Source organism: Schistocerca piceifrons, chromosome 4 (genome assembly GCF_021461385.2).
Source record: "Schistocerca piceifrons isolate TAMUIC-IGC-003096 chromosome 4, iqSchPice1.1, whole genome shotgun sequence".
Lineage (NCBI taxonomy): Eukaryota > Metazoa > Arthropoda > Insecta > Orthoptera > Acrididae > Schistocerca > Schistocerca piceifrons.
In genome coordinates this window covers 488,643,167-488,667,510 of record NC_060141.1, presented here as the reverse complement: position 1 = coordinate 488,667,510, position 24,344 = coordinate 488,643,167, and the positions used below count along the sequence as shown (strand labels likewise).

The 24,344-nt window shown below is 41.6% G+C and overlaps 1 protein-coding gene and 1 pseudogene across 1 annotated transcript in view; both read right to left on the bottom strand.

The window, feature by feature from the left end:
* Positions 1–14,318, bottom strand: part of LOC124795937 (putative gustatory receptor 28b) — a gene marked incomplete at its 5' end in the record, with an annotated part of 29,034 nt that extends 14,716 nt beyond the window's left edge. Inside the window, 2 exons of the mRNA XM_047260018.1 lie at positions 11,145–11,169; positions 14,296–14,318. Coding sequence (XP_047115974.1) covers positions 11,145–11,169; positions 14,296–14,318 — 48 coding nt within the window. The remainder of the gene's footprint in view (positions 1–11,144; positions 11,170–14,295) is intronic.
* Positions 3,016–3,133, bottom strand: LOC124796872 (annotated as a pseudogene).
* Positions 14,319–24,344: the final 10,026 nt, after the last annotated feature.

Sequence of the window (24,344 nt, the reverse complement as noted above, 5' to 3'; positions counted from 1 at the left end):
ATACTCTGTTGTTCTGTAGATAAGAAAATTCTTAGTGTCGTGGGTCACGTGAGGTTATATTTCAAAATTAAAGAGCTGTCCTGCCCTACGGAATATACTGTTATGAAGGGGCTGAATGTTAACATACTGTTTGGGTGCGATTTCTCAGCATACAGTGGTTGTAGTAAGGAGATGATGTTCTGAGCGCAATTTTGGTATAAAATTGATATACAAATTAATTAAATTGATCAACTAATTACCCATATGACGTCATGTGTTCTCCGCAGGCAGCACGTAGGTCTACGCCCCCTCCCTAACTGTCCTTTTTCTCCTCCAATTGTGGCGGGAATTTCATTGACCGAGGGCTGTGTGGGAAAATAAAGAGAGCGGTGCCCTTTCCTGGAGGAACCCAGGTCCTTCTCGATGGAAAGCAGAAATGTAATCCCCAAGGCATAAGAACCGTCCAGATGCAGGAGAGGAAAGTTAGGTTAGTGGACTTTATTACTTATAGTTGGGAAACTGAAGTAAAATTTGGTCTTCAGTACTTAACTATATGCACAGTGCTACACAAGGAGCGCCAAAATTCGCTATACAGCTCAAAAATTGCCGATCCCATACAACTGCTGTTATCCTACTGGGAAAAAGTTCACAATAACACACAAAAATAGAGGCACACATATTCAGATTCTACCCTTTACCTACAAGTTAGTGGGAAAAAGGCTGCAGTGGAAGAAACTGTCCTCATTTTTTGGTAGGAATTGCATTCAACTGATGAGATGCTGGTGTTCGACGGGGGGAGTTTAGTAAGTGTGTTACCGGTGTAACAGCTGAGAAATGTATCTACCGCTGTTCAACGTCAGTTCGCTACAGACACCTCGCCCTGCATTGCTCGACAATTACCCTTCACCCCAGGTAATCGAAATTAAAGAAAGCTAATACATGCTACCCCAACTGATGGAGAATACTTCACTGTTCTACTTACACATCGAAATCGTCGTGAAAAAACCAGTACTCGTAATCAACAGGTCATAATGCAACACATGTACTGGGGACTAGGGAAAATCTTCGTCTTGAAAGCCTGCTCCAGGAGAGAGGGGCGGCAGCTGAGCGCGCGTTCTCCTCACTGTACGGTCACAAACTACTGAAATTAGAAACATTCTTACCTCCCCTCATCCCTTGCTCTCCCTCCATTTCCTCACCGCTGGTGGGGATACAAGCTTTTCCAAATGGCCAGCTACAGTGTGACGCCTACGGTGACCGCAGCCTCCCGCCGATCCGGTGGCAGTCTTTGACCAGCAGAGCATATGCCTGGCTGGTCTAGCTATCGACTCCACGCTAATGACGTCAGCATACACAGGAGTACGTAACACCCCCAGAACAAAGAGAAGTAAATGGCGGCCACCCCGAGAGCACTGCACCAGCGACCCTGCCCAAACCACGACCACGCCTCCATCAGCCCACCATTCTGCGATGGAGAACACTTGTATTAAATGTCAATGCACCTGCTAAAACCGAGCACCTATAAAAAAAAAGAAAACACAGTCACAGTGATAATAAATGTCCTATTTCTACGAAAATAGATACAGTCCATTTCCTTTTAATTTTATGAGCAAGATACAATTCGCATCTCTCTCTCTCGCTACAATTCCCATTACTTAGTGACATCCAACTAATTCAAAAATAAAACCGCCGCCGATTACAGATGACCAAACTGCAGAGACCGTGCTACATACCTTCCATATGTTTCCACCCTGCGTAAAATTGAAAAGAAAATTATTTCGTTGCGAAATCTAACGATCACTGCAGAATGTCCTATTTATTTCGAAAGCGTCATCGGAATAAAGAAAAAGCGAGAATTTAAAGTCTGAGTAACAAACATCTATGTCAAGCAATTTCATTCTGCCTGATGGAGAAATGACATCGGATGAGAGCGTCCGTCGTGGTCGTGAGGTAGCGTTCTCGCTTCCCGCGCCCGGGTTCCCGGGTTCGATTACCGCTGGGGTCTGGGATTTTCTCTGCCTCGTGATGACTGGGTGTTGTGTGATGTCCTTAGGTTAGTTAGGTTTAAGTAGTTCTAAGTTCTAGGGGACTGATGACCATAGATGTTAAGTCCCATAGTGCTCAGAGCCATTTGAACCATTTTTTGAGAGCGTCCGTCATGTTCAAATTATTGTCTGTAGATAAACTGTCATGCATGTGTGTATCACAAACATTTCAAGCACGTGAAATATGATAACAATACACAGTACGCCGTGTCTGAAAAAACACGATCACTTTATGTTCAACAACTGCATTTCAATAGAATGTTGTTGTCATGTACACTTTAACAGGTCCTGTATTACCAGTATGATGCTACATCACACTGGCTTTTACGAAACAAATTATGAGAGCCTGTCTTGTAATAGAAGCTCCTAATTTCACTTGGAAAAGAACTCTATATCATCTGATATATCGAAAACAAATGCCATATGCATGATGACGCCTGACTTTTTTGCTCCATAAGTCGCCTTTACCGACCTGTGTGAAGAGTTTATGTCATACAGTAGCCAATCATTCGCAATAGCAGCAGATTCTTGCGTTCTAGTTTCATAAGCAAATTGATTATCACAGAATAGCCTGTTTCATGCTATCTACTCACATATCCGGAACAACACTATCATTTCTAGATTCCACAATGAATTATAATTCAAGTGGTGTCTACTTCATAATTAGAAGTTATGTTGTATGAAATAACACAGGACTTGTGGCAACATCTATTTTTATATATGCAATCACGAGGATAAAAATAAAAACAGTCATGACTCCACCAGAATACTAAACTCTCAAACTCCGTCCGAACATGCCTTGGAAGGTCCAGCGGCAGCGACCGGCCGCCGTGTCATCCTCAGACCATAGGCGTCATTGGATGCAGGTATGGAGGGGCATGTCGTCAGCACACCTCTCTCCCGGCCGTATGTCAGTTTATGAGGCGGGAGCCGCTTCTTCTCAATCAAGTAGCTCCTCAGTTTGCCTCACAAGGGCTGAGTGCACCTCGCTTGCCAACAGCGCTCGACAGTCCAGATGGTCACCCATCCGACTGCTAGCTCAGCCCGACAGCGCTTAACTTCGGTGATCTGACGGGAACCGGTGTCACCACCGCGGCAAGACCGTTGGCTCCATCAGAATAGATATAGTCGATTTCTACTAGTCTTATGAGCAAAACTGGTGTAGTTTGAGAGCATTCCATGTGTTCAAATTACAAATTGTCATGCATAATGGCATTACATTCATTTCAGATGTATGAAATTCTGATACACATCAGTACCTATATATTCATTTACTACATTCGAGAGCACTCCTCGTCGTTATTTATAACATCCAGTATATGCAAAAAAAACTACCAACTACCTGCATCGAAACTTTAACCAGTCGTACCTGTCCTTGTAATAGAACCTCCTATAAGATTTTACCGCTTCTCTTTCCTCAGACATATCGAAGAACAAATATCATATGTGTGTTGACATCAAGCCTATTACACGTACATGTATTGCTCCATTGGAGCATGTGCCAGTGGTCGAAGTGGCGTGTACAGACCTATGTAAAGTTTTATCGGTCGTACTGGAGGAAGACCACATCCAACAGACTGTCAGTCACAAGAGTTTATTCCTGTATTGTTCTTTCATAAGCAGTTTAATACACTGCTTTTTAGCTCTAACACATCTAGGTAGTGTATTAATACAACTTGGGGTATTGCTATAAAGTTTGTTTTATCACTATGACTTTGAGGACTGTGTCAGGTGTTAAACTGACATTAACACATGCTGATCCATTGGCTCTCACAGAAACCTGGTGTAAATAATGTTGCTCCCACAACACACAGAATGGTAGAAATAAAACAGAGAAGCGATATTGTTTTTGACAAAAATGTGGAAGATATCGCAATGTATGGAAACAGTAAGACTTTGCGGCATTATGAAGCGTTTCCAAACACCTGCCTGAAGGTGGCGACCTATACACTTAACCTCATCGTCCATAGTGATGAGGCAGCGGATTCCTAGTGTTCTACCAACACTCTCTCAAACTATTGTTGTAAAACACAAATTTCCGGCGTATGTGATGTATAAACTGAACAAAACGTGCACTGCATTCCCAGTGAAGTGCCATAATCATGTTCCGTAAATACCATTCCACAGAAATTAGTTCCCAACCGGAATAGTATAACCGGCATTGAGATTAGACGAATTCGATGACTAAGAAGTGTTCATCAAACGAAAGTAAATTATGTAGATGATGATCAACGTCCATGTGCGGGTTGATGTATATCTAAAATGTATTGAAAAGTGCACAAGCGCTGATTACTAACGTCGGCTGGAATGAGCCCACATATTTACTATACTGGTGTGACTATTCGTTACAACAACATTGACGTTGCACTCCTAGTAAACTAGGAGGAGCAAACTTATTCAGACTAAGAGTGGTCCTATCTCTTGAGATTGGATAGGTACTCAGTGTATTCAAACTGAATGACAGATGGGTTTTTCGAAATGTTATTGGACGGTTGTTATACTTTTGGATACTTTTGAGAGGGTAAATAGGCGGTTAAATTTTCTCTCTGAATACAACGCAGATTACTTAAGGAAGTGAACCTGCTGTCACCATAAAAAACTCTGTTACAACACAAATACTGAGTATGCCTGTTAATGTCGGCAAAGCAGCTGGCAGTGGCATCAAAGTTATACCGCAAATTGTAAATGTAAAGTGAGCTATGAAGGTGGGAATCATTAAAATAGATTGGGAGAAGTTCGGTTGCAAACTGACATAAATGACGAAGGCAGTTGATGGCTATCTACGACACATTCTCTCTCAGCATTCCCGTCTTCGGCAGCAGCAGGGTTAGTGCAGCATTTACTACTGTGCTTGCTGTTGGTACAGTGAAATTAACAGCTGGAGAGGTATCACATGACATATTTCTAAGGCATCAAACAAACATGGTCTGCGGTGGTGTACTGTGTTGTAAGGAACTGGTCTTGTAGAAGACGCTAAGTATGGTAGGGGACAGCTTTTCTCTAGAAAAATACTCTCCACTAATGTTAATTTTACAACAAAGTCAATGCTGGCCTATCCAGTAAAGATTCTGTAAAATAATAAAAATGATATCAACTTTATGGATCACACACACACACACACACACACACACACACACACACACACGCACACACACAAATCATCAGTTATATACTGAAATCCACCACAAATTTTCGGTGTATTAGCAGACCCCACAATAGTTACCTGGTCATAAAATGTCAGACAATATCACTTTTATAATGAATCTCGCATGTAGTGGTTGGTATTTGGAGCTCCAAGAGCACTAACCAATATTGCATGTAAGCGGTATAAAACAAGGGATACACAGAATCTGGAGACATAGCTTGAATGAAACACAGCATGGATAGTAACGAGCAGTGAGAGAGATTTATACATATCTGAAAGACATTAAATACAGTACTAAGCCAGGGAGTTGATGCAGGACATCGAATGTTCAACCTAAATGAAAGCAACTTAGATATGACACTAGTAAGCATAACACTGTGGGTAAGGTTATCGATACCCATAAAAGATGTATAAAATATATCCAGCATAAATGTAATATTTTTCCTCATTGGCGGTGTTCTCAACTATACAGTATTGACTCCAGCCGCAAATGAACTAACGCAACCACTAAATTTCTTTAGCAATCAAGTACTGTCGATATAAATGGAAACGACGATGATGTAAAACTTGACTGAAATTTGCTGTCAGTAAGCTGTTTAGGTAAATCGACACAGCTCCTTTTTTGTTTAGGAAAAATAATGATCGTATCAGTTCAACTATCCAACAACTTTTAACAGATCGAGTCAAGGTTTTGTAAGCCATTAGAAGGCTGTCATAATATTGATATATGAACCCGAAAACTGAAGTACAGGTTTTTAATATTAACTATACAAGGAGGCCACTGAACTTCTAGAAAGAGAAACATACTTTTCCCATAGACGTGAACAAAGAAAAAATTTACGTGTGTATGTAGCTGTTAAGAATCATGAAAAGAAGTAGATGCGTTCACATTCATAACTCTGATAATACTCTCTATGATGCATTAAAATCACCAATACGTTAAACTCGGAAATCCTCCTGTCTCTCACTTTGATAATGTTGGTACCAACACCGTTCAGGGCTGTGGTTGAAATGAGACATGAAAGGGTAAGAACAGTCGGTGAAATCGAAACCTAGAGACGTTTACGATTATTTGATTCAGGTGCAACACCGGATGCATACCGGACAGTTACAGTGCAACATCTGTCACGTCGATGAAGTTTCAGCGCTCTAAATCAAAATATCTTATTAACGAAAGCGTCCTGGGTAAAGATGCACAATTTTTTGTTAAACAAAGTAATAGGAATAATGTAGATGTTGATGACAATAATTCTACTGTTGTAATGAAAGATAAATTGAAATGATCACTTCACGTAATTCCAAATAATTTGAGGGTTATAACTGCGGTTTGATGAATTCACAGTGCAGATTCTGGAATGCATACTACTTCTCATCTGAAGTTACTTTACTTGATAATGGCATTCGCATTACACTGTCAAAAGGGAAAGTTAATTTGTTGAGATCAGATCCTTTCAATCATTTGATTGAATTTCGACCAGGGTACTCTAGAACTAGCGCATGTAATTAATTATGTTCATTCCACTATCATAGATCATTCCCTAAGCAGCTTGCGAAGCTGTCAATAGCATAGCGACTTCACAGATTGGACAGAGTGCTGATGTGATGATTGGAAGTGTGTATTGCATCATCAGTTGTCAATCACGCTGGTGGAAGAATGGGAAGATTTTAGACATCAATTTCATACTAACACTGCAGGCAGTCAATATTACATGAGTGATGATCAGTGTGTCTGTGCGTGTGTGTGTGTTGAAAGGGATCTAAAGTGCACTGAGAAGTGCTAAAGCGCTTCTTATTAACTTCCACTGGAACGATCACGCACATTTACTGCACCGATCTGATTATTCACTCAAGTTTCGTCTGCGACTCAAACCCCTCCGCTTATGAACACCGTAATGCACTTCCCATCTGCCGACTCCACCGCCATCTCCTCCTCCTCTTCCATCTCAAGCTCTTCAATATGCTGTCAGTCTTCGCCCAGAGCTTCTCGTCTATGGATAACATCGAAAACGATGCACATATAGTTATATTAATTGAAACACTTGCATGATTCGAAATGTCTAAAAGCATTTTCAGCTACATGAAAAGCCTGCGAGACCATATTCTTTGGTATTAAAAGCTGTATTGGTAACATTAAGAGAGCAACGGGGAGTCCACTGTTAAATGCAGAGGAGAGATAGCAGATAAATGAAAAGAGTACATTCAAGGCATCTAAGAGAGAGAAGATTTGTCTTATATGATAGAAGAAGAATCAGGACTTGATTTAAAAGAGGTTTGGGATCCAGTATTACAATCATAATTTAAGATAGCTTTGGAGGCATTAAGATCACATGAAGCAGAATGCATACCGGACAGTTCAAAAATCTTTGGGGAAGTGGCAACAAAACGACTATTCACGTTCATATGTAGAATGCATGAGTCTGGGGGCGACATACCATCTGACTTTCAGAAAAATATCGTCCACGCAATTCCGAAGACTGCAAGAGCACACAAGTGCTAGAATCATCGCACAGTCAGCTTAACTGTTCATGAATCCAAGTTGATAACCAGAATAATATACAGAAAAATGGAAAAGAAAATTGAGGCTTTGTTAGATGACGATCAGTATGGCTTTAGGGTAAGTAAACTTTACCAGAGAGGCAATTCTGAGTTGCAGTTGAGAAAGAAAGCAAGACTAAAGAAAAATCAAGACTCGTTTATAGGATTTGTCGACCTGGAAAAAGCGTTTGACAATGTAAAGCGGTGCAAGATCTTCGAAATTCTGCGACAAGTAGGGGTAAGCTATAGGGAGAAATGGGTAATATACAATATACACAAGAGCCAAGAGAGAATAATCAGAGTGGACGACCAAGAACGAAGTGCTTGGATCAAAAAGACAGGGATGTAGTCTTCCGCTCCTAATGTTCAACCTGCACGTCGAAGGTGCAATGGTGGAATTGAAAGAAAGGTTCAGCGATGGACTTAAAATTCAATGTGAAAAGATATCAATGTTACGATTCGCTGATGACACCGCTATCCCGGCAGAAAACGAATAAGAATTACAAGATCCGCTGAATGGAATGGACAGTCTAATGAGTATAGAATACGTATTGAGAGTAAATCGAAGAAAGACGAAAGTAACTACAAGAACAGAAATGAGAACAGCGAGAAAGTTAACATCAAGATTGATGGGCACGAAGTATCTGAAGTTAAGGAATTCTGCTACCTAGGCAGCAAAACAACCAGCGACATATGGAGCAAGGAGGACATCAAAAGCAGACTAGCAATGGCAAAAAGGGCATTCGTAGCGACGAGGATCCTACTAGTATGAAACATAGGCCTTAAATTACCAAAGAAATTTCTTAGAATGTACGTTTGGTAGACGTTGTGAAGCATGGATTGTAGGAAAACCTGAACAGAAGAGAACCGAAATATCTGAGATGTGGTGCTAGAGGCGAATGTTGAAAATTAGATGGACTGATAAGGTAAGGAATGAGGAGGTACTGCTCAGAATCACAGAGGAAAGGAATATGCGGAAAACACGAATACCGAGAAGGGACAGGGTGATACGTGTAGGACATTTGTTAAGACTTCAGTGGATGACTTCCATGATACTACAGGAATCTGTAGAGGACAAAAACTGTAGAGGAAGTCAGAGATTGAAATACACGCAGCACATAATTGACGACGTGGGTTGCTAGTGTTACCCTGAGATGAAGAGGTTGGCACAGTAGAGGAATTAGTGGTGGGCTGCATAAAAGCAGTCAGGAAGCGGACGATTCAAAAAAGAAATAAAACATTGCTCTCACTGCCACGCATGTCTCCCTCCATTTCCACTGTTTCCTCTCCCACCTGATGTGGGAGTTCCCCTGTGGACAGCAACGACCAAAGCAAAAAGTTCCACCAATGCTCATTACTTATTTGTAATTTTATATCAACTTACTAATGATGCAGCAGCTAGGTTACTTATCTCCATTGAATTCCACAGTGTCTGCTATGGAGATTGTACCACCATCCTCCTCCTCCTCCCAGTCTACATCTATCTACACAGACATGTGGATGGGTCTCACAGCTTCTTCGAATTGGGCTGGAACAAGATGAAAGAATCACAATCACAGTCTTTCGTCCTACATACATATGTGGATGAATAAACACACGTAATTAATAATAATTCAGGAGGAAGACGAACTTACAGCAAATCCTATGACTCGCGGTAATCTCAGTGATAATGCAGACCATTGACTGAACTGTGGTGACTGTTGACCAGACACAGAACCATGGATGGCCGTTTGGCAGGAGTACGTCGAATACATCCCTATTGTAAGAGCTATCTTGGAATTACTTAACTAGCTGTGGGTGAGTGTCTGGTCTGGTGGAATACATCCAAATGATTAATTTATGTCCTATGGCTGTACAATGGACCTTATTCACCAAACCTGAAATGATAATACTAATAGACAATGCATACAACGAACTTCATGAAATGAGAAGCATGCAGTTGGGATGCCAACATGTAGAGTGAGAATCTATGGTTAGTGGCTGCTTCAATCCCTCTCACTCAACTCAGTGATGGAACTACTTGCAATTGACTAGCAGTCCAAAACTACTTAAGTCACTTGATCATAATGCCTGTAATTTACAGACACGTAAAGAACAGTGTTGATCAATAGTGGTGATTGCATAATTCACCAGTGACATATTACATATATTACTTATATGCTCATACATGTAGGAATCTTAATGAAGCATTCTGCAGTGAATTTCCTTTTTTTGTTGAAAATATGCATGTTAGCGGAATGGTTTGAGTCGCTTGCAAAAATACGTATATAAGGGGAGGGTTTGAGACATTTACAGACTGTAGATTAATGTAAGGTGTGTGCGTGGGGAGGTGGGGTGGGGAGAGGGCCGTGGCTGCAGCCCATTTATAATGGCACCCACACAGACACACTCACAGGGTTCCGTCAACTGCAGACCACCAGAGAAGTATCGTTTCTACATGGGGAAGTGCGAAATAAAAAACAACAATGTCAGAGCTGCACTAGTCCACCGAGAATGAGTCAATTGCTTCTCTCAAGGAAAATATCGTTAGTCTGGTGTGAGATGCAGAGGTCAGCTCTCGATTCTCCACAGCTGACCAGAATAAATAGTGGTCGTTTTGCTGCTCTCTCACAGAGTGATGTTGAGGGTACAAAGTGAGCACCCACACTGGTCGTTAAAAAAGCCAGGGAAATGCATTTGCTACTCCCTGCCTGCTACGACTACAGCAATATATCCCTCTCTGTAATAGTCTAGATTTGAGTTGTGGTAGAGTCTTTTATGATGATGGCAAGTGCTGTTCGCTAACTCATCTGCATTGTAATCAGAGAGAGAATTTAACCACATAGTTCCCCTCTCAAAAGTATGCAAAACTGTAGCAACCATTGGATACCGTTTTGAAAAACTCGTCTGTGACTCACTTTGCAGATTTTGGGTGCCTCACCAGCTCAGGAGATGGCACCATCCTTAGGCTGCAAAAGTTTGCTCTTCCTAGTTGACTAAGATTTCAATTCATATTCCTGTAATGAATACATTCAGACCAATACAGTAAACGTCCGTGCTCGTTCCACTCAACATTAGTAAACAGCACATAAGCACTTTTCAGCACATATTCGATAACCATCAACCCAAACATACACAATGATCATTAACCTTGTAAATGACTACCGTTTGATGAACATTCCTTAGCCATCAAATTCGTCTAATTTGAATGCCAGTTACGCTGCTCTGGTTGAGAGCTAATTTCTGTGGAATGGTAGTTACCACAATTGATTAAAGAACTTGACTGGAAATAAATTTCACGTTTCGTTCAGTGTCTATATCATGTTGTGCCAGACACTTGTGTTTTACAATAATGGTCTGAGAGAGTCTTGGTAGAACACTAGACATCCACTACCTCATTACTGTGACAGTGAGGTTAATTATATAAGTCACCACCTTCTGACAGCTGTTTGGAAACTCTCCACAACACCTAAACTCTTCGAGTTTCTATATACTGCGATATCTTCCACGTTTTTGTCAATAAGAAACATCGCCTCTGCGTTTTATTTCTACCACACCATGTGTTGTGGGAGCTGCATAATTTACACCATGCTATCTAAGTCAGTGAGGTATTGTACGAAGCTGTAGTCATACACTGCTTGGATGTGTTACAGCTGAAAAACAATGTATTAAACTGCATATGAAAGAGCAACACAGAAACCCACTCTTGTGATTGATGGTCTGTTGGATGTGGTCTTCCTCCACTGCAGGCAACAAACTTTTCACCGATAGGTGCAGGCGACCTCTATCACTGACAAAATGCTCCAATGAAGCAATATGTGTATGTGTAATAGAATCGATGTCAGCCCAGATATGGCATTCGTGTTTCGATATTTCCGAAGAGAAAGATGCTGTAAAATCTTATAGAAGGTTATACTACAAGGACAGGTACGACTCATTAAAGTTCGGATGCTAATAGTTCGTAGTTTTTTCCTATTCTGCATCTTATAAATAACGCTGAGGAGTGCTCTTGAATGTAGTAAATGACCGTATAGATGCTAATCTGTATCAGTATTGCATATATCTGAAATAAATTTAATGCCATTGTGCATGACATTTTGTAATTTGAACATGTGGAATGCTCTCAAACTACAACGATTTTGCTCATAAAACCAAACTGTATCTATTCTTGTTTTTATTGTTATCATTAGGACTGCATGTTTAAAAATAGGTGTTATTGCAAGTCCTGTGTTATTTCATTATTCATAATCTCTTGAGTTATAGCTCATTGAGGAGCCTAGAAACGATTGTGCTGATCCCTATTCGTAAATAGATTGCGTGAAACAGGCCATTCTGTGGTGATCAAATTGGTTGCGAAGCTAGAATGCAAGAATCTGATGCTATTGAGAATGATTGTCTGCTAAATGACAGAAATTTTACACATAGTTTGGTAGAGGTGAGTTACACAGCAAGAAATGCCAGATGTCGTAATTCCTACAGTATTTGTTTCTGATGTATTGGAAGAATCTTATAAGGTTCTCTACTAGGTGACATGAGGGGGTTCTATTAAAGACAGGTTCTCAGAATTTGTTTCGTAATTTCTGAAATGGGACCTGTCATAGTGTACAAAACAACAACATACTCTTGATTTATAGCTTGTTATTGTTGCTCGTAAAATCAATCTGTTTTTTCCAACTTATCTGAAAACGCCTGCAAAAACTATGTTTTGTAATGTTATGTCATGTGTCTGAGATGTTCGTTATACACTCATGCATGACAATTTATTTATAGACACTGATTTGAACATGAGGGACACTCTGAAGCCATGTGATTTGCCCATCAAGCAGAAAGAAATTGCTTAGCATAGACGTTTTTTCTTCACGATTTAAATTCTCTCTTTAAACATACATTAACTTCGGTTCCGAGAGTTCCGGAACCTGTACAGAAAATTGGAATAGAGATCAACTTAATCATCATTTCCGCCCTTTTCATTGTTCATGAAAGCCACACATTGCATGACGTACCACCATACAGTGAGACATCCAGAGGCGGTGGTCCAGACTGCTGTACACACCTTCACCTCTAATACCTCTTGCATTTATGCATGCCTGTATTCGTCGTGGCATACTATCCACAAGTTCAGCAAGGCACTTTTGGTCCAGATTGTCCCACTCCTCAATGGCAATTCCGCTTAGATCCTTCACAGTGGTTGGTGGGTCACATCGTCCATAAACAGCCATTTTCAATCTAGCCCTGGCATGTTCGATAGAGTTCATGTCTGGAGAACATTCTGGCCACTCTAATCGAGCGATGTCGTCACCCTGAAGGAAGTCATTCACAAGATGTGCACCATGGGGGCGCGAATTGACGTCCATGAAGACGAATACCTCGCCAATATGCTACCGATATGGTTGTTCTATTGGTCTTTGGATGGCATTAACGTATCGTACAGCCGTAACGGCGCCTTCCATGAACACCAGCGGCGTATGTCGGCCTCACATAATGCCACCCCAAAACAACAGGGAACCTCCACCTTGCTGCACTCACTTGACAGTGTTTCTAAGGCGTTCAGCCTGACCGGGTTGCCTCCAAACACGTCTCAGACGACTGTCTGGTTGAAGGCATATGCGACACTCGTCGGTGAAGAGAACGTGATGCCTGAGCGGCCCTTTCGACATGTTGCTGGGCCCATCTGTACTGCGCTGCATGGTGTCGTGGTTGCAAAGATCGACCTCGCCATGGACGTCGGGGGTGAAGTTGCGCATGGTGCAGCCTACTGCGCACAGTCTGAGTCGTAACACGACGTCCTGAGGCTGCCCTAATTCAGACCATGGACACAGGAATTTTGGAATCAATTAAACGTTATTACCGACATTCACTTCTCGTCTCCGTGCTGACCGAAAGTGAAAACGACTCTATCGAGGCTATGCTGAAGGAGTGGAAGGCAATTAACATATGCGATGTTGTTTTATAAGCAGCCGAGGCATGGGATAAAGTGGAGAGCGGTACCATAATGAAGAGCTGCAGACAACTACATATTTTCTTTTGGTCATCAGTCTACTCACTGGTTTGATGCTGCCCGCCACGAATTCCTTTCCTGTGCTAACCTCTTCATCTCAGAGTAGCACTGCAACCTACGTCCTCAATTATTTGCTTGACGTATTCCAATCTCTGTCTTCCTGTACAGTTTTTGCCCTCTACAGCTCCCTCTAGTACCATGGAAGTCATTCCCTCATGTCTTAGCAGATGTCCTATCATCCTGTCCCTTCTCCTTATCAGTGTTTTCCACATATTCCTTTCCTCTCCGATTCTGCGCAGAACCTCGTCATTCCTTACCCTGTCAGTTCACCTAATTTTCAACATTCGTCTATAGCACCACGTCTCAAATGCTTCGATTCTCTTCTGTTCCGGTTTTCCCACAATCCATGTTTCACTACCATACAATGCTGTACTCAGGACGTACATACTCAGAAATTTCTTCCTCAAATTAAGGCTGGTATTTGATATTAGTAGACTTCTCTTGGCCAGAAATGTCTTTTTTGCCATAGCGAGTCTGCTTTTGATGTCCTCCTTGCTCCGTGCGTCATTGGTTCTTTTACTGCCTAGGTAGCAGAATTCCTTAACTTCATTGACTTCGTGACCATCAGTCCTGATGTTAAGTTTCTCGCTGTTCTCATTTCTACTACTTCTCATTACCTTCGTCTTTCTCCGATTTACTCTCAAACCATACTGTGTACTCATTAGACTGTTCATTCCGTTCAGCAGATCATTTAATTCTTCTTCACTTTCACTCAGGATAGCAATGTCATCAGCGAATCGTATCATTGATATCCTTTCACCTTGTATTTTAATTCCACTCCTGAACCTTTCTTTTATTTCCATCATTGCTTCCTCGATGTACAGATTGAAGAGTAGGGGTGAAAGGCTACAGCCTTGTCTTAGGCCCTTCATAATACGAGCACTTCGTTCTTGATCGTCCAAGCTTATTATTCCCTCTTGGTTGTTGAACATATTGTATATGACCCGTCTCTCCCTATAGCTTACTCCTACTTTTTTCAGAATCTCGAACAGCTTGCAGCATTTTATATTGTCGAACGTTTTTTCCGGGTCGACAAATCCTATGAAAGTGTCTTGATTTTTCTTTAGCCTTGCTTCCATTATTAGCCGTAACGTCAGAATTGCCTCTCTCGTCCCTTTACTTTTCCTAAAGCCAAACTGATCGTCACCTAGCGCATTCTCAATTTTCTTTTCCATTCTTCTGTATATTATTCTTGTAAGCAGCTTCGATGCATGAGCTGTTAAGCTGATTGTGCGATAATTCTCGCACTTGTCAGCTCTTGCCGTCATCGGCATTGTGTGGATGATGCTTTCCCGACAGTCGGATGGTATGTCGCCAGACTCATATATTCTACACACCATCGTGAATAGTCGTTTTGTTGCCACTTCCCCCAATGATTTTAGAAATTCTGATAGAATGTTATCTATCTCTTCTGCCTTATTTGACCGCAAGTCCTCCAAAGCTCTTTTAAATTCCGATTCTAATACTGGATCCACTATCTCTTCTAAATCGACTCCTGTTTCTTCTTCTATCACATCAGACAAATCTTCACCTTCATAGAGGCTTTCAATGTATTCTTTCCACCTATCTGCTTTCTCCTCTGCATTTAACAGTGGAATTCCCGTTGCACTCTTAATGTTACCACCGTTGCTTTTAATGTCACCAAAGGTTGTTTTGAATTTCCTGTATGCTGAGTCTGTCCTTCCGACAATCATATCTTTTTCGATGCCCTCACATTTTTCCTGCAGCCATTTCGTCTTAGCTTCCCTGCACTTCCTATTTATTTCATTCCTCAGCGACTTGTATTTCTGTATTCCTGATTTTCCCGGAACATGTTTGTACTTCCTCCTTTCATCAATCAGCTGAAGTATTTCTACTGTTACCCATGGTTTCTTCGCAGCTACCTTCTTTGTACCTATGTTTCCCTTCCCAGCTTCTGTAGTGGCCCTTTTTAGAGATGTCCATTCCTCTTCAACTCTACTGCCTACTGCGCTATTCCTTATTGCTGTATCTATAGCGTTAGAGAACTTCAAACGTATTTCGTCATTCCTTAGTACTTCGGTATCCCGCTTCTTTGCGTATTGATTCTTCCTGACTAATGTCTTGAACTTCAGCCTACTATTCATCCCTACTATATTGTGATCTGAGTCTATATCTGCTCCTGGGTACGCCTTACAATCCAGTATCTGATTTCGGAATCTCTGTCTGACCATGATGTAATCTAATTGAAATCTTCCCGTATCTCCCGGCCTTTTCCAAGTATACCTCCTCCTCTTGTGGTTCTTACTAGCTGAAACTTGTTACAGAACTCAATTAGTCTCTCTCCTCTTTCATTCCTTGTCCCAAGCCCATATTCTGCTGTAACCTTTTCTTCTACTCCTTCCCCTACAACTGCATTCTAGTCGCCCATGACTATTAGATTTTCGTCCCCCTTCACATGCTGCATTACCCTGAACCCCTATCCGCTCCTCCGCCCTCTTTGACAAGGCCGTTGGCAGAATGAGGCTGACTTCTTATGCCGGAAATCTTCGGCCGCCAATGCTGATTATTTATCAAAATTTAGGCAGTGGCGGGGAGCGAACCCAGACCCGAATACGTTTTGATTATGAATCAAAGACGCTACCTCTAGACCACGGGTCACCACTACAACTGCAACTACCAAAAAACATGTCGCTTACTTATAATGTTTACAGTAAAACCAACAGAGATGCTCCATAAATGTTAATAGCGTCTGCTGAATGATCTTTTTACTTTACAATACGAGTAAGATAAAAAGGACACAGATAATTGTGACAGTTATTTACTTGTGAAATTTACTTTAGTCAGTAGTTCTGAGTATTATTAGCAACTACGCTGAAGTCCATGAACCTAACAACGATATGCACAACGATATGCAATTAAGACTCATTGACATATACTTTCCGCATTCTGATCCTCAGCAACTGGGTGTTTGAAATACAAGGCGTGATCACTTCCCAGCTGGTAATCTTCCTACTGGCAGTATACTTGAAACTTGGCAACAATGGAAATTAAGTTTGGCAACTCCATGATGACAAGTTATTTCATGGATAGCACAGAACTATCTTGCCAAATTCACTTGGTGTTTCCGTGTTTTTCCCATGTAATAATTCGAGTGATTTTCGTATAAGCTGTGATATAAGGTTCCTAGATCTTTTATATTGCGATTTATCTGTTCTAGCAACTACTGGAGTTGTAAGGGTGACACGAATGCTTCAGATCTTTGCTAGTGCGGCAACAGGATCGCTCCTCTGGAGGAAAGGCTGCTTTCACTTGTGGTCCCAGTCTTGCTGAACGCTATATTTTTAGCTGTCCTGTCACAGGGCTTCAAACAAGCAGATAGACACTCAGTGAGGTAATCTTCCGAAAATTTCTCCATGAAAAGTTGTCTCACTACTTCAGTATACATGAAATGCCACAATTCTTTACTTCTCGGATATGACATACGAAGTCCGAACAGAGTAATATCTTACCAATTTGTGGCAATACAGGCGCACTTGTGTTAGGATACTTCATCTTTTATGAAAATATGTTTTTATCTTAAGGTTACTGCAGTACACTGCACTTCATTCGTATCGGTACAGTCCATATTTTAAAAGCGTATTCCGTTACTTTATTGAAAACAACGGTTAAAATGTGAGAGACATTGATCATCAATAATACACCCTCCCACATTATTTAAAACACTCTAATCATGCTCAGGAAGTTTATGGATATCATTCCTGAAGAAACTTATCAATTCTGAGTTAAAGACGTCTTCAAACCTGGTGACGTACATTTCATGTAGGAAGAAATTCTGTTGACGATAAGCGCTGAGAAAAGTAAACATTCGAGTGCATAAGGTCAAAAATTTAAATAGGCGAGGTTTGACTTTCCAAACAAACTCCTGGATAGTTTAATTTTTGAAACCAGCATTGTATGTCATTGTGTAGTACCAACACATGATGCAGTTTTGCCTGTCGTCATCCTTGTATTCCGACCAAAAGGAGTCACAGTTATATACAACAAGTATTGTCAGGAACAGATAGACGTACACGTAGAGAAGAGCTCATAGTACACAACATCCTTTCCAGCCAACAAATGCTAAATATCGCGTTGATCCTGCCCTTGCTCAAGTATATGTCCTTTGTTAGGGCTCAGCTATTAACTTCCTCTTAACAAGTAAACAAAAGAATATTGCACAGGACTGCTCACCAAGCGAACTAATGATTTTCAGACAAAAATGCCGTGGTAGTCACCGTTTTTATTTTTGTTGCCTGAATCAGTGCATGCAGTACACCCACACCCAGTTCATGAAATTTCCCTAATGAATGTAGATGTCGCACATTAGATAATTTGTCACAATCCATCAGATACGTCAGTTATCGAGACTGTCTGAATGTTGAAAATCATTCTTGTCAAAATGATCTTTACTGAAAACAGAAAATCTTTTTCTAGCATGTATTACCCAAAGTCCTAACTCCACACAAGGATACAAATGCTGCGTCCACTGCCTTCATTCCTCAATTAAAGTCAGATCGAACAATAAAGGTATGTCGCAAATGTTTGGCCTTTTCGCTCTTGCGGTGCTATTTTATACCGCTTAAACGACGCTCTTCATTTTCAAGTATGCAAAATTCAGTACTTAACTGCAAGACAAATATTAGAATTTCAAATGAGACAGCTGATTAATACACTCATAGCAATGAAAATTTGTAGTGTTACTGCATAGTGTTCACCCTGTGAATCGACATTATTTGGCTCGGAAAAATAAACTATAATAATAAACAATTTTAAGGTTACCAGTGTAAGAGAAGAAACAGGTCCAAGGTGCGTCACCCTGTCTTCACCTGGTCAGAAGCTGGCTGACATGCAACCAGCGGCGCTAGGCCTTTGGCCAGTGGCCGCTGTCAGATGAGAAACTCTCGAGCGTAAACTATTCTGATTTTGACCCTGTCACGAGCCGTTTCATGAAATTGTTTCTGGACGCTTCTTCTTTTTCCGCTAGGTTAGTGAAGCTGGAAGATTCCGCTATTCCTGATGGGTTACACTGAAGCCAACTATGTTTGCAGTTTCATCGGATTGATATAACTGACAGACAGTCGAAACAAGATTAAAAAAAAAAAAAAAAAAAAAAACAGTGGCTGGAGTGATCTCGAACTCTGGACATTGAGTCTATATTGCAGGACGTGTACCGAAAGACCGGTGGCTGATACGACACGTAACGGCTCGAGAAGAAGACAACAAATTCTCCAGACACTTTCGCATAGTACAGTGTTGCCAGATCGCACATATGGCCGGTTTTATCGCCTGCCTTAAGGGAAAGACTAAGACTCGCTCTCTGCAGCAGCCGGCCGGCTGTGAGACGCTATTTTTAAGAATGTACTCTTACCTGTATGCCGTCAGAGGTCGTTCAGCCACTACCAGTCTTTACCTGAAATCACGCCTAGTGCCTGCCCATACAATGACTCTTGGTGTAACATCGTTTCCACCATGGGTACCGAACAACCTATTCACTGTAAAACATATGCATCGTTGAGCACCATATGACACGATTCATCAGCAGTCCATGATTCCCAGTCTCTGTATCACCTGTGGTGTTAACAGAACCCTGCACAAGGGACAATTATTCCCTGGTCAAGCTGCTGCTAATCTCTGATCATCTGTGCAGAGTGACATGAAATTTTACAGGGAGTCCAACATTTTTCTATTATTTTTTTCGGATAGCAGGCGCAGATACGAAGGGGCTATGATGTGTTTGCTGCATAATGGAGCAATCTTTCCATGTTGTGGTCAGATGTGCTCTACTAGACCCTTGTCGAAGACGCATGGCGGGTCTCACTTCTCCACGTAATCCAGACTGGACTTGTGTGAATTTTGAATGCCCCATAAAATAGATAATGCATCACAGGATCAGTCAGCGGAAAAGGAACCACAATGAGGACCCTTTTAATTTCTGTAAAGTTCTGAATGCACTGTCTCACATGAGCACATGGCATCTCCATGTCCTTCATAGTGAGCATTCATCATATGACACTGTTAATGCGCATTATATATCCTGGGAGTGGTAACAACACTAAGCACTAATAATGCAAATGCACTTTGGCAGCTATCCTATATATCACACAGTATTACAATTCTAATTGTTTAAATACCCACAGATGGAGTCACAGTTCTTGTACAAAGCGACATTGACATCTGATCATATCTTCTTGGTCATTCACTTTTTTGTATGGTCATGTACACATATGGAACATTAATGACCTGTGTGAGTCTTGAATAGTAATTTGCTTTACAAATATGTGACCACAATTCAGATTTCCTTTTTATGTTCTGAAAATCTTGATATAAAATTTAAGTATTGGTACACTATTTAAGCTACACTTACGTGTAATATGAATATTTATATCTACATCTACATCTATACTCCGCGAGCCACCTTACGGTGTGTGGCGGAGGGTACTTATTGTACCACTATCTGATCCCCCCTTCCCTGTTCCATTCACGAATTGTGCGTGGGAAGAACGACTGCTTGTAAGTCTCCGTATTTGCTCTAATTTCTCGGATCTTTTCGTTGTGATCATTACGCGAGATATATGTGGGCGGTAGTAATATGTTGCCCATCTCTTCCCGGAATGTGCTCTCTCGTAATTTCGATAATAAACCTCTCCGTATTGCGTAACGCCTTTCTTGAAGTGTCCGCCACTGGAGCTTGTTCAGCATCTCCGTAACGCTCTCGCGCTGACTAAATGTCCCCATGACGAATCGCGCTGCTTTTCGCTGGATCATGTCTATCTCTTCTATTAATCCAACCTGGTAAGGGTCCCATACTGATGAGCAATACTCAAGAATCGGACGAACAAGCGTTTTGTAAGCTACTTCTTTCGTCGATGAGTCACATTTTCTTAGAATTCTTCCTATGAATCTCAACCTGGCGCCTGCTTTTCCCACTATTTGTTTTATGTGATCATTCCACTTCAGATCGCTCCGGATAGTAACTCCTAAGTATTTTACGGTCGTTACCGCTTCCAATGATTTACCACCTATGGCATAATCGTACTGGAATGGATTTCTGCCCCTATGTATGCGCATTATATTACATTTATCTACGTTTAGGGAAAGCTGCCAGCTGTCGCACCATGCATTAATCCTCTGCAGGTCCTCCTGGAGTACGTACGAGTCTTCTGATGTTGCTACTTTCTTGTAGACAACCGTGTCATCTGCAAATAGCCTCACGGAGCTACCGATGTTGTCAACTAAGTCATTTATGTATATTGTAAACAATAAAGGTCCTATCACGCTTCCCTGCGGTACTCCCGAAATTACCTCTACATCTGCAGATTTTGAACCGTTAAGAATGACATGTTGTGTTCTTTCTTCTAGGAAATCCTGAATCCAATCACAAACCTGGTCCGATATTCCGTAAGCTCGTATTTTTTTCACTAAACGTAAGTGCGGAACCGTATCAAATGCCTTCCTGAAGTCCAGGAATACGGCATCAATCTGCTCGCCAGTGTCTACGGCACTGTGAATTTCTTGGGCAAATAGGGCGAGCTGAGTTTCACATGATCTCTGTTTGCGGAATCCATGTTGGTTATGATGAAGGAGATTTGTATTATCTAAGAACGTCATAATACGAGAACACAAAACATGTTCCATTATTCTACAACAGATTGACGTAAGCGAAATAGGCCTATAATTATTCGCATCTGATTTATGACCCTTCTTGAAAATGGGAACGACCTGCGCTTTCTTCCAGTCGCTAGGTACTTTACGTTCTTCCAGCGATCTACGATAAATTGCTGATAGAAAGGGGGCAAGTTCTTTAGCATAATCACTGTAGAATCTTAAGGGTATCTCGTCTGGTCCGGATGCTTTTCCGCTACTAAGTGATAGCAGTTGTTTTTCAATTCCGATATCGTTTATTTCAATATTTTCCATTTTGGCGTCCGTGCGACGGCTGAAGTCAGGGACCGTGTTACGATTTTCCGCAGTGAAACAGTTTCGGAACACTGAATTCAGTATTTCTGCCTTTCTTCGGTCGTCCTCTGTTTCGGTGCCATCGTGGTCAACGAGTGACTGAATAGGGGATTTAGATCCGCTTACCGATTTTACATATGACCAAAACTTTTTAGGGTTCTTGTTTAGATTGTTTGCCAATGTTTTATGTTCGAATTCGTTGAATGCTTCTCTCATTGCTCTCTTTACGCTCTTTTTCGCTTCGTTCAGCTTTTCCTTATCAGCTATGATTCGACTACTCTTAAACCTATGATGAAGCTTTCTTTGTTTCCGTAGTACCTTTCGTACATGATTGTTATACCACGGTGGATCTTTCCCCTCGCTTTGGACCTTAGTCGGTACGAACTTATCTAAGGCGTACTGGACGATGTTTCTGAATTTTTTCCATTTTTTTTCCACGTCCTCTTCCTCAGAAATGAACGTTTGATGGTGGTCACTCAGATATTCTGCTATTTGTGCCCTATCACTCTTGTTAAGCAAATATATTTTCCTTCCTTTCTTGGCATTTCTTATTACACTTGTAGTCATTGATGCAACCACTGACTTATGATCACTGATACCCTCTTCTACATTCACGGAGTCGAAAAGTTCCGGTCTATTTGTTGCTATGAGGTCTAAAACGTTAGCTTCACGAGTTGGTTCTCTAACTATCTGCTCGAAGTAATTCTCGGACAAGGCAGTCAGGATAATGTCACAAGAGTCTCTGTCCCTGGCTCCAGTTCTGATTGTGTGACTATCCCATTCTATACCTGGTAGATTGAAGTCTCCCCCTATTACAATAGTATGATCACGAAACTTCTTCACGACGTTCTGCAGGTTCTCTCTGAGGCGCTCAACTACTACGGTTGCTGATGCAGGTGGTCTATAGAAGCATCCGACTATCATATCTGACCCACCTTTGATACTTAACTTAACCCAGATTATTTCACATTCGCATTCGCTAATAACTTCACTGGATATTATCGAATTCTTTACTGCTATAAATACTCCTCCACCATTGGCGTTTATCCTATCCTTGCGGTATATGTTCCATTCTGTGTCTAGGATTTCGTTACTGTTCACTTCCGGTTTTAACCAACTTTCCGTTCCTAATACTATATGCGCACTATTTCCTTCAATAAGAGATACTAATTCAGGAACCTTGCCCTGGATACTCCTGCAGTTTACCAATATTACGTTAACTTTTCCTGTTTTTGGTCTCTGAGGACGGACGTTCTTTATCAACGATGATAATGTCCTCTCTGGTAAGCCGTCAGGTATTTTATCGTTTCGCCTAGGAGGGGTCCCTCTAACCTAAAAAACCCCCGTGTGCACGCCACACGTACTCTGCTACCCTAGTAGCTGCTTCCGGTGTGTAGTGCACGCCTGACCTGTCTAGGGGGGCCCTACAGTTCACCCAATAACGGAGGTCGATGAATTTGCAACCATTATAGTCGCAGAGTCGTCTGAGCCTCTGGTTTAGACCCTCCACACGGCTCCAAACCAGAGGACCGCGATCGACTCTGGGCACTATGCTGCAGATATTAAGCTCAGCTTGCACTCCGCGTGCGATGCTGGTTATCTTCACCAAATCAGCCAGCCGCCGGAAGGAACCAAGGATGGCCTCAGAACCCAAGCGGCAGGCGTCATTCGTTCCGACATGTGCTACTATCTGCAGCCGGTCACACCCAGTGCGTTCAATAGCTGCCGGAAGGGCCTCCTCCACATTACGGACGAGATCCCCCGGCAAGCACACCGAGTGCACACTGGCATTCTTCCCTGACCTACCCGCTATTTTCCTGAGGGGTTCCATAACCCGCCTAACGTTGGAGCTCCCTATAACTAATAGGCCCGCCCTCTGTGACTGTCGGGACCTTGCCGGAGAATCGGCCACTGGCCCAACAGGCGAGGCATCCTGTGGTGGCTCGGAAACGATGTCATCACCACTAGGAAGCACCCCGTACCTGTTGGAAAGGGGTAAGGCAGCTGCCACGCGGCCAGATCCCACCTTCGTCATTTATAAAACCCATGACTTATATTCCAGATATTACAGCATATTAAATATGATGTGATATAAGAACACGTTAATTATGAATATATAAGTATAACAGTATATGTATATTTGTTGTTTTTTTTAGAGCAACATATATCTTCTGTTTTATACAAGTACCATTTGTAACTTACAGTAAAATAAATAATAGCAAATACATTCCTGTAGTTCGGATATTAGCGATTAAAGTGAGCTCTATGTTGCAACAAATTTTCACCAATGTATGGGTGGATGGTTTTTTCTTTATATTGTCAGAAAGAAGTGTAACACTGTAATACACTCTATTTCAAGTTTCATGCTAGAGGTAGGTGTGTAAATGTGGAAGCGTGTGGGTAATGTGGAAACGTCTAGTATTTGGCCTGCAGAGTGCTCCACTGTAGGGGGGCAGCCAGAAATTGTTGCAATAGTTCCTATTTGTCACGGTAGGAGGTTAGCAGTCAGCTGAGCAACAGACGCCGTGACAGTTATGCAATTTACGTTCGCGCATTTTCTAAACATTTTTCGAGGTAAGTTTTAGTATTATATTTATCTACATACTTTGTAGTTATCTTTCTTTACGTCTGATAGCTTATAAAGGGA